At 47.7% G+C, this 11,730-nt stretch overlaps 1 protein-coding gene across 1 annotated transcript in view; it reads left to right on the top strand.

Moving 5' to 3' along the window:
• The first annotated feature begins 470 nt into the window (after positions 1–470).
• The window catches only part of LOC134341261 (dispanin subfamily A member 2b-like), a 33,014-nt gene continuing 21,754 nt past the window's right edge, over positions 471–11,730 (top strand). The window contains exon 1 of the mRNA XM_063039119.1: positions 471–720. Within this exon, the coding sequence (XP_062895189.1) occupies positions 562–720 (159 nt within the window). The 5' untranslated portion in view covers positions 471–561. The remainder of the gene's footprint in view (positions 721–11,730) is intronic.

Here is an 11,730-nt window from a genome sequence, read left to right as displayed (position 1 = left end):
TACTATAAGCATAGACATGAGAAAATCAGCAGATGCTGGAAATCCGAGTAACACATGAAATGCTGGAGGAACTCAGCAGGCCAGGCAGCATCTATGGAAAAAAGTACAGTGGACATTTCAAGCCAAAACCCTAGGCTCAAAACGTCGACTATACTTTTTTCCATAGATGCTGCCTGGCCTGCTGAGTTCCTCCAGTAATTTGTGTGCGTTGCTATTACAAGCATAGGGTTTTGCCTCACACTCCGCTTGTTTTCCTTTACCATGCTTCTGTGCTGTATTTCTTTGTGTCTCTATGACCTCTCCAAATACAGGGTCCTTACCATCACTTAATTCTGTAGTTCTGTCGCGTCTGAATGGTGGGGCATGGAGCACAGGTGAAGGAGGAATTAGTTCACCCATGTCCAATCGTCACATCACACCCAGTTAACGTTTGCCACGCCTCCTAAATCTGGAGTGCCAGCACACGCGCCTCTGTTGACCTGTTTACGCAGTTCGTTGGTTTCGAGAAACCCTCCTTTTCGCATCTTGCCTGCACTCCCCGCTGTCCCGCACCAGTCCAGAATGGAGTACAGAAGTGACCAGGTCTCAATGGCTCCTCGCACGGTTCAGGTGGTGCCTGCCGTGATTCCCGTCCACGATCACCTGCCCTGGTCCATCTTCAATCTGTTCTACATGAATTTCTGCTGCTTGGGCTTAACTGCCATGGTGTATTCGATTAAGGTGAGGAGGGATCGGTGATGGAATGACTGCAAACAGAAGGGAAAGAACTCTAGAGATGGGGATGGGTGACACTAGTCGGGGAGAAACGGGGCTGGCAGTCGGGCTGGGGAAGAGGAGACGCAGGGATGCACGGATAATGTCGAGCGGGAAGAGGTGACTCCCGTGGGGAGGAACCTTCGCCAGTTAAATCCTCATCGGCGGCAGCCCTGGGAACGAAGTGCCGATGAAAAGTTCGCAGGACCGCCAAATCCACCGGGCGCCGAAGCTCCTGGGATCTCCACCCGTAATCAGTATATGGGGGAATTAAACCATTATCAATATCACTGACAGAAAAAAAAAGCAGGAAGTGTTGCTTCCTCAGAATTTTTTGTTTATGTTAAATTGCTTGAAGCTAAACGCAAATATGATTTCAGAATACAGTTCTTGTCTCACCTAGGAATTTGGTAAATAATTATTTTTTATTTATTGAATATAATACACAGGGTATTATATATATATAGTCACCCCTCATGCGTGGTGTGCGCGATTTTTCCCTCAGTCTCGGGTTCAGCACAGTATCCTTGCTGTTCCGAGTAGTGCGCTCTTCTGGACCGAGACCTCAGATGTTGTTCCCGGGATTTGTTGAAGCTACTCTCCCAGTCCAGGTGTAACAGCCCCAAGTGCCCCTATCACCACCGGGATTACTCTGGTTTTGACCTTCCACATCCTTTCTATCTGCTCTTTCAATCCCTAGTTTTTCTCCAGCTTCTCACAATCTTTCTTCCTGATGTTACAGGATTGCTATATTACTATTGCTTTCTTCCATTCCTTGTCCAGTATTACTGTGCCTGTGTTGCACGGAAAACGGGCGAACCCAAACGCAGGACACTTAATCAGAAGAGTGTGTATTAATGGTTGCAGAGAAGGCCGGGGAGCGAGGATTAGGCAGAGGAAAGCCGAGGAGTGAGCGAGGCTGGATCAGGGATCAAACCCAGGTCACTACGATGAGAACGCAGCGTTTAACCGCTGATCCGGCGGAGAGTGCAGACGGGCGGCGGGATGAGGTGTGGCGGGAGGAGAACGGTGGGCGGCATGCCATGCTCCTGTTAACACGGAGAGGCAGAGTTAACAAAGCGAAACAACAGCGCAAAACAAAACTTAGAATACACAGACAACAGGAATTCTGCAGATGCTGGAAATTCAAGCAACACACATCAAAGTTGCTGGTGAACGCAGCAGGCCAGGCAGCATCTCTAGGAAGAGGTACAGTCGACGTTTCAGGCCGAGACCCTTCGTCAGGACTAACTGAAGGAAGAGTGAGTAAGGGATCAGGGCCTTATGTTCCGTCTGGGTAGCCTTCAACCTGATGGCATGAACATCGACTTCTCTAACTTCCGCTAATGCCCCACCTCCCCCTCGTACCCCATCTGTTACTTATTTTTATACACATTCTTTCTCTCACTCTCCTTTTTCTCCCTCGGTCCCTCTGAATATGCCCCTTGCCCATCCTCTGGTTCCCCCTCCCCGTCTTTCTTCCCGGACCTCCTGTCCCATGATCCTCTCTATCCCCTTTGCCTATCACCTGTCCAGCTCTTGGCTCCATCCCTTCCCCCTCCTGTCTTCTCCTATCATTTTGGATCTCCCCCTCCCCCTCCAACTTTCAAATCCCTTACTCTTCCTTCAGTTAGTCCTGATGAAGGGTCTCGGCTTGAAACGTCGACTGTACCTCTTCCTAGAGATGCTGCCTGGCCTGCTGCGTTCACCAGCAACTTTGATGTGTGTTGCTTAGAATACACAGTTCTAGGCGGCCGAGAGACTGAGTTAACACAGGCAAACAACGCAGAAACAGAACTTGGAATACACAATTCTAGGCGGTCGAGAACGTGATTTACCACACTGGCTGAAGCAACGAGCAACGATCTGGCAACACGCACAACACGCTGGAGGAACTCAGCAGGCCGGGCAGCATCCATGGAAATGAGCAGTCAACGTTTCGGGCCGGAACCCTTTGTCAGGACTGAAGAGGGAGGGGGCAGAGGCCCTATAAAGGAAGTGGGCGGCAGCAGTGGCGCCGAGATTTTTTCTTGCTGGTGCTACAGTGGGGCTGAATTATTCAGTAATGGTGCTGAGGGATGTACCCTATGGTAATATGTATTCGCAAGGCCAGATGCATGGCATTCGAAAGTCAGTTTCAAGCATTATGTGCCTACTATAAATGCCTCTGTTGATTCACAAGCAACAGCAATTGATAGATATAATATAGAAGTGAACTGTGACAGTGTCAACAGCATCAGAGACAACCCAGGCAACACGGAGCATAAACAAACAAACCAACAGTAAGGCCTTTGACAAGGTCCCGCATGGGAGGTTAGTTAGGAAAACTCAGTCGCTAGGTATACATGGAGAGGTGGTAAATTGGATTAGACATTGGTTCAATGGAAGAAGCCAAAGAGTGGTAGTAGAGAATTGCTTCTCTGAGTGGAGGCCTGTGACTAGTGGTGTGCCACAGGGATCAGTGCTGGGTCCATTGTTATTTGTCATCTATATCAATGATCTGGATGATAATGTGGTAAATTGGATCAGCAAATTTGCTGATGATACAAAGATTGGAGGTGTAGTAGACTGTGAGGAAGGTTTTCGGAGCCTGCAGAGGGACTTGGACCAGCTGGAAAAATGGGCTGAAAAATGGCAGATGGAGTTTAATACAGACAAGTGTGAGGTATTGCACGTTGGAAGGACAAACCAATGTAGAACATACAGGGTTAATGGTAAGGCACTGAGGAGCGCAGTGGAACAGAGGGATCTGGGAATACAGATACAAAATTCCCTAAAAGTGGTGTCACAGGTAGATAGGGTCGTAAAGAGAACTTTTGGTACATAGGTCCTAATTAATCAAAGTATTGAGTATAAGAGCTGGAATGTTATGATGAGGTTGTATAAGGCATTGGTGAGGCCAAATCTGGAGTATTGTGTTCAGTTTTGGTCACCAAATTACAGGAAGGATATAAATAAGGTTGAAAGAGTGCAGAGAAGGTTTACAAGGACGTTGCCAGGACTTGAGAAACTCAGTTACAGAGAAAGGTTGAATAGGTCAGAATTTTATTCCCTGGAGCGTAGAAGAATGAGGGGAGATTTGATAGAGGTATATAAAATTATGATGGGTATAGACAGAGTGAATGCAAGCAGGCTTTTTCCACTGAGGCAAGGGGAGAAAAAAAACCAGAGAACATGGGTTAAGGGTGAGGCGGGAAAAGTTTAAAGGGAACTTTAGCGGGGTCTCCTTCACACAGAGAGTGGTGGGAGTATGGAATGAGCTGCCAGATGAGGTGGTAAACGTGGGTTCTTTATCAACATTTAAGAATAAATTGGACAGATACATGGATGGGAGGTGTATGGAGGGATAAGGTCCGTGTGCAGGTCAGTGGGACTAGGCAGAAAATGGTTCAGCACAGCCAAGAAGGGCCAAAAGGCCTGTTTCTGTGCCGTAGTTTCTATGGTTTCTAACAGAGCATCCGACCCACAGCGCACAATGTAAATCACGCACCAATCCCGCAATCAGCGTCAAATGCGTGCTTTTCCACTGAAAAACACAACACTAACCCACAATGTCCACTGCTATTCGCATTACATAGACAGACAATGCCAAAAGATACAGCTGGATGACCTTCGACTCATAAGGCAGAATGAGGCAGTCATAGATGAGAGCTACAGAGAGGTAGTCACACCTAGGCTGTCGGAAGCAGGTCGTTGGGTGACAGTCAGAGGGGGAAAAGTGAAGGTGAGCAGACAGGTAGTGCAGAGCACCCCTGCAGCCATTCCCCTGAATAATAAGTTTACCGTCCTGGATACTGTTGGCGGGGACGACCGACCAGGTGTGAGCCACGGTGGCACGGCCTTTGGCACCGAGCCTGACCCTATGGTGCAAAAGTGTGGGACGGAGAAGAGGAGAGCTGTCGTCATTGGAGACTCTATAGTCAGAGGAGCAGACAGGAGATTTTGTGGACGTGAGAAGGACACCCGCATGGTTTGTTGCCTCCCGGGTGCCAGGGTCCCGGATGTCTCTGACCGGGTGCACGACATCCTGGTACGAGAGGGAAAGCATCCAGAAGTCGTGATACATGTTGGGACCAATGACATAGGCAGGAAGAAGGATGAGGTCCTGAAGTGTGAGTTTTGGGAACTAGGCAGAAGGCTGAAGAACAGGACCTCAAGGGTGGTGCTCTCAAGATTTCTGCCAGTGCTACATGACAGTGATGGTAAGAATTGGAGGAGATGGCAGTTGAATGCGTGGCTGAGGAGTTGGTGCAGGGAGCAGGGTTTTAGATTTTTGGATCATTGAGATCACTTCTGGGGAAGGTGGGACTTGTGCAGATTGGATGGGTTGCACCTGAACTCGAAGGGGAGCATTATCCTTGCAGGTAGGTTTGCTAGCATGGTTCAGGAGGGTTTAAACTAATTTGCAAGGGGGATGGGACCCAGAGCGATAGAGCAGTGAAAGAAGTGCCTGGAGTAAAGCCAGGTCTAACATACAGAGAGGCTTTGAGAAAAGAGAAGCAGAATAAACAGTGTAAAGGCAGTAAGGTAGAAGGGCTGAAATGTGTGTACCTCAATGCAAGAAGCATCAGGAACAAAGGTGATGAACTGAGAGCTTGGATACATACATGGAATTATGATGTAGTGGCCATTACAGAGACTTGGCTGGCACCAGGGCAGGAATGGATTCTCAATATTCCTGGATTTCAGTGCTTTAAAAGGGATAGAGAGGGTGGAAAAAGGGGAGGAGGGGTGGCATTACTGGTCAGGGATACTATTACAGCTACAGAAAGGGTGGGTAATGTAGCAGGATCCTCTTTTGAGTCAGTATGGGTGGAAGTCAGGAACAGGAAGGGAGCAGTTACTCTGTTGAGGGTATTCTATAGGCCACCTGGTAGCAGCAGAGATACAGAGGAGCAGATTGGGAGGCAGATTTTGGAAAGGTGCAAAAATAACAGGGTTGTTATCATGGGTGACTTTAACTTCCCTAATATTGATTGGCACCTGATTAGTTCCAAGGGTTTAGATGGGGCAGAGTTTGTTAAGTGTGTCCAGGACGGATTCCTGTCACAGTATGTGGACAGGCCGACCAGGGGGAATGCCATACTAGATCTAGTACTAGGTAATGAACCGGGTCAGGTCACAGATCTCTCAGTGGGTGAGCATCTGGGTGACAGTGACTACTGCTCCCTGGCCTTTAGCATTATCATGGAAAAGGATAGAATCAGAAAGGACAGGAAAATTTTTATTTGGCAAGGGCAAATTATGGCTATAAGGCTAGAACTTGCGGGTGTGAATTGGGATGATATTTTTGCAGGGAAATGTACTATGGACATGTGTTCGATATTTAGAGATCTCTTGCAGGATGTTAGGGATAAATTTGTCCCGGTGAGGAAGATAAAGAATGGTAGGGCGAAGGAACCATGGGTGACAAGTGAGGTGGAAAATCAGGTTAGGTGGAAGAAGGCAGCACACATGAAGTTTAGGAAGCAAGGATCAGATGGGTCTATTGAGGAATATAGGGAAGCAAGAAAGGAGCTTAAGAAGGGGCTGAGAAGAGCAAGAAGCGGGCAAGAGAAGGCCTTGGCGAGTAGATTAAAGGAAAACACTAAGGCATTCTTCAATTATGTGAAGAACGAAAGGATAACAGGAGTGAAGGTAGGACCGATTAGAGATAAAGGTGGGAAGATGTGCCTGGAGGCTGTGGAAGTGAGCGATGTCCTCAATGAATACTTCTCTTTGGTATTCACCAATGAGAGGGAACTTGATGACGGTGAGGACAATACGAGTGAGGTTGATGTTCTGGAGCATGTTGATATTAAGAGAGAGGAGGTGTTGGAGTTGTTAAAATACATTAGGACGGATAAGACCCCGGGGCCTGATGGAATATTCCCCAGGCTGCTCCACGAGGTGAGGGAAGAGATTGCTGAGCCTCTGTCTAGGATCTTTATGTCCTCGTTGTCCATGGGAATGGTACCAGAGGATTGGAGGGAGGCGAATGTTGTTCCCTTGTTCAAAAAAGGTAGTAGGGATAGTCCGGGTAATTATAGACCAGTGAGCCGTACGTCTGTGGTGGGAAAGCTGTTGGAAAAAATTCTTAGAGATAGGATCTCTGGGCGTTTAGAGAATCATGGGCATTTAGAGAATGGTCTGATCAGGGACAGTCAGCATGGCTTTGTGAAGGGCAGATCGTGTCTAACAAGCTTGATAGAGTTCTTTGAGGAGGTGACCAGGCATATAGATGAGGATAGTGCAGTGGATGTAATCTACATGGATTTTAGTAAGGCATTTGACAAGGTTCCACACAGTAGTCTTATTCAGAAAGTCAGAAGGCATGGGATCCAGGGAAGTTTGGCCAGGTGGATTCAGAATTGGCTTGCCTGCAGAACGCAGAGGGTCATGGTGGAGGGAGTATATTCAGATTGGAGGATTGTGACTAGTGGAGTCCCACAAGGATCTGTTCTGGGACCTCTACTTTTCGTGATTTTTATTAACGACCTGGATGTGGGGGTAGAAGGGTGGGTTGGCAAGTTTGCAGATGACATAAATGTTGGTGGTGTTGTAGATAGTGTAGAGAATTGTCAAAGATTGCAGAGAGACATTGATAGGATGCAGAAGTGGGCTGAGAAGTGGCAGATGGAGTTAAACCCAGAGAAGTGTGAGGTGGTACACTTTGGAAGAACAAAGTCCAAGGCAGAGTACAAAGTAAATGTCAGGATACTTGGTAGTGTGGAGGAGCAGAGGGATCTCGGGGTACATGTCCACAGACCCCTGAAAGTTGCCTCACAGGTGGATAGGGTAGTTAAGAAAGCTTATGGGGTGTTAGCTTTCATAAGTCGAGGGATAGAGTTTAAGAGTCGTGATGTAATGATGCAGCATACCTCGACACTGTTTTATCACCCCTTGTTCAATCCCTTCCGACCTATGTTCGTGACACTTCTCACGCTCTTAAACTTTTCGATGATTTTAAGTTCCCTGGCCCCCACCGCTTTATTTTCACCATGGATGTCCAGTCCCTATATACTTCCATCCCCCATCAGGAAGGTCTCAAAGCTCTACGCTTCTTTTTGGATTCCAGACCTAATCAGTTCCCCTCTACCACCACTCTGCTCCATCTAGCAGAATTAGTCCTTACTCTTAATAATTTCTCCTTTTGCTCCTCCCATTTCCTCCAAACTAAAGGTGTAGCTATGGGCACCCGTATGGGTCCTAGCTATGCCTGCCTTTTTGTTGGGTTTGTGGAACAATCTATGTTCCGTGCCTATTCTGGTATCTGTCCCCCACTTTTCCTTCGCTACATCGACGACTGCATTGGCGCTGCTTCCTGCACGCATGCAGAACTCGTTGACTTTATTAACTTTGTCTCCAACTTTCACCCTGCCCTCAAGTTTACCTGGTCCATTTCCGACACCTCCCTCCCCTTTCTAGATCTTTCTGTCTCTGTCTCTGGAGACAGCTTATCCACTGATGTCTACTATAAGCCTACTGACTCTCACAGCTATCTGGACTATTCCTCTTCTCACCCTGTCTCTTGCAAAAACGCCATCCCCTTCTCGCAATTCCTCCGTCTCCACCGCATCTGCTCTCAGGATGAGGCTTTTCATTCTAGGACGAGGGAGATGTCTTCATTTTTTAAAGAAAGGGGCTTCCCTTCCTCCACTATCAACTCTGCTCTTAAACGCATCTCCCCCATTTCACGTACATCTGCTCTCACTCCATCCTCCCACCACCCCACTAGGAATAGGGTTCCCCTGGTTCTCACCTACCACCCCACCAGCCTCCGGGTCCAACATATTATTCTCCGTAACTTCCGCCACCTCCAACGGGATCCCACCACTAAGCATATCTTTCCCTCCCCCCCCCTCTGCATTCCGCAGGGATCGCTCCCTACACAACTCCCTTGTCCATTCGCCCCCCCATCCCTCCCCACTGATCTCCCTCCTGGCACTTATCCGTGTAAGCGGAACAAGTGCTACACATGCCCTTACACTTCCTCCCTTAGCACCATTCAGGGCCCCAAACAGTCCTTCCAGGTGAGGCATCACATAGAAACATAGAAACATAGAAAATAGGTGCAGGAGTAGGCCATTCGGCCCTTCGAGCCTGCACCGCCATTTATTATGATCATGGCTGATCATCCAACTCAGAACCCAGCCTTCCCTCCATACCCCCTGACCCCTGTAGCCACAAGGGCCATATCTAACTTCCTTTTAAACATAGCTAATGAACTGGCCTCAACAGTTTGCTGTGGCAGAGAATTCCACAGATTCACCACTCTCTGTGTGAAGAAGTTTTTCCTAACCTCGGTCCTAAAAGGCTTCCCCTCTATCCTCAAACTGTGACCCCTCGTTCTAGACCTCCCCAACATCGGGAACAATCTTCCTGCATCTAGCCTGTCCAATCCCTTTAGGATCTTATACGTTTCAATCAGATCCCCCCTCAATCTTCTAAATTCCAACGAGTACAAGCCCAGTTCATCCAGTCTTTCTTCATATGAAAGACCTGCCATCCCAGGAATCAATCTGGTGAACCTTCTTTGTACTCCCTCTATGGCAAAGATGTCTTTCCTCAGATTAGGGGACCAAAACTGCACACAATACTCCAGGTGTGGTCTCACCAAGGCCTTGTACAACTGCAGTAGTACCTCCCTGCTCCTGTACTCGAATCCTCTCGCTATAAATGCCAGCATACCGTTCGCCTTTTTCACCGCCTGCTGTACCTGCATGCCCACTTTCAATGACTGGTGTATAATGACACCCAGGTCTCGTTGCACCTCCCCTTTTCCTAATCGGCCACCATTCAGATAATAATCTGTTTTCCTATTTTTGCCACCAAAGTGGATAACTTCACATTTATCCACATTAAATTGCATCTGCCATGAGTTTGCCCACTCACCCAACCTATCCAAGTCACCCTGCATCCTCTTAGCATCCTCCTCACTGCTAACACTGCCACCCAGCTTCGTGTCATCCGCAAACTTGGAGATGCTGCATTTAATTCCCTCATCCAAGTCATTAATATATATTGTAAACAACTGGGGTCCCAGCACTGAGCCTTGCGGTACCCCACTAGTCACCGCCTGCCATTCTGAAAAGGTCCCGTTTATTCCCACTCTTTGCTTCCTGTCTGCTAACCAATTCTCCACCCACACCAATACCTTACCCCCAATACCGTGTGCTTTAAGTTTGCACACTAATCTCCTATGTGGGACCTTGTCAAAAGCCTTTTGAAAATCCAAATATACCACATCCACTGGTTCTCCCCTATCCACTCTACTAGTTACATCCTCAAAAAATTCTATGAGATTCGTCAGACATGATTTTCCTTTCACAAATCCATGCTGACTTTGTCCGATCATTTCACCGCTTTCCAAATGTGCTGTTATCACATCCTTGATAACTGACTCCAGCAGTTTCCCCACCACCGACGTTAGGCTAACCGGCCTATAATTCCCCGGTTTCTCTCTCCCTCCTTTTTTAAAAAGTGGGGTTACATTAGCCACCCTCCAATCCTCAGGAACTAGTCCAGAATCTAACGAGTTTTGAAAAATTATCACTAATGCATCCACTATTTCTTGGGCCACTTCCTTAAGCACTCTGGGATGCAGACCATCTGGCCCTGGGGATTTATCTGCCTTCAATCCCTTCAATTTACCTAACACCACTTCCCTACTAACATGTATTTCGCTCAGTTCCTCCATCTCACTGGACCCTCTGTCCCTTACTATTTCTGGAAGATTATTTATGTCCTCCTTAGTGAAGACAGAACCAAAGTAATTATTCAATTGGTCTGCCATGTCCTTGCTCCCCATAATCAATTCACCTGTTTCTGTTTGCAGGGGACCTACATTTGTCTTTATCAGTCTTTTCCTTTTTACATATCTATAAAAGCTTTTACAGTCCGTTTTTATGTTCTCTGCCAGTTTTCTCTCATAATCTTTTTTCCCCTTCCTAATTAAGCCCTTTGTCCTCCTCTGCTGAACTCTGAATTTCTCCCAGTCCTCAGGTGAGCCACTTTCTCTGGCTAATCACTTCACCTGTGAGTCGACTGGGGTGATATACTGCGTCCAGTGCTCCCGATGTGGCCTTTTATATATTGGTGAGACCCGACGCAGACTGGGAGACCGCTTTGCTGAACATCTACGCTCTGTCCGCCAGAGAAAGCAGGATCTCCCAGTGGCCACACATTTTAATTCCACATCCCATTCCCATTCTGACATGTCTATCCACGGCCTCCTCTACTGTAAAGATGAAGCCACACTCAGGTTGGAGGAATAACACCTTATATTCCGTATGGGTAGCCTCCAACCTGATGGCATGAACATTGACTTCTCTAACTTCCGCTAGGCCCCACCTCCCCCTCGTACCCCATCTGTTACTCTTTTTTATGCACACATTCTTTCTCTCACTCTCCTTTTTCTCCCTCTGTCCCTCTGAATATACCTCTTGCCCATCCTCTGGGTCACCCCCCCCTCCGTCTTTCTTCCCAGACCTCCTGTCCCATGATCCTCTCATATCCCCTTCTGCCTATCACCTGTCCAGCTCTCGGCTCTATCTCTCCCCCTCCTGTCTTCTCCTATCATTTTGCATCTCCCCCTCCCCCTCCAGCTTTCAAATCCCTTACTCACTCTTCCTTCAGTTAGTCCTGACGAAGGGGCTCGGCCTGAAACGTCGACTGCGCCTCTTCCTATAGATGCTGCCTGGCCTGCTGCGTTCACCAGCAACTTTGATGTGTGTTGCTTGAATTTCCAGCATCTGCAGAATTCCTGTTGTCAGCTCTATAAAACTCTGGTTAGGCCACACTTGGAGTACTGTGTCCAGTTCTGGTCGCCTCACTATAGGAAGGATTTGGAAGCATTGGAAAGGGTATAGAGGAGATTTACTAGGATGCCTAGTTTAGAGAGTATGCATTATGATCAGAGATTAAGGGAGCTAGGGCTTTACTCTTTGGAGAGAAGGAGGATGAGAGGAGACATGATAGAGGTGTACAAGATAGTAA

This window comes from Mobula hypostoma, assembly GCF_963921235.1.
Source record: "Mobula hypostoma chromosome 11 unlocalized genomic scaffold, sMobHyp1.1 SUPER_11_unloc_1, whole genome shotgun sequence".
NCBI lineage: Eukaryota > Metazoa > Chordata > Chondrichthyes > Myliobatiformes > Myliobatidae > Mobula > Mobula hypostoma.
This window is presented reverse-complemented; position numbering and strand designations above follow the sequence as displayed.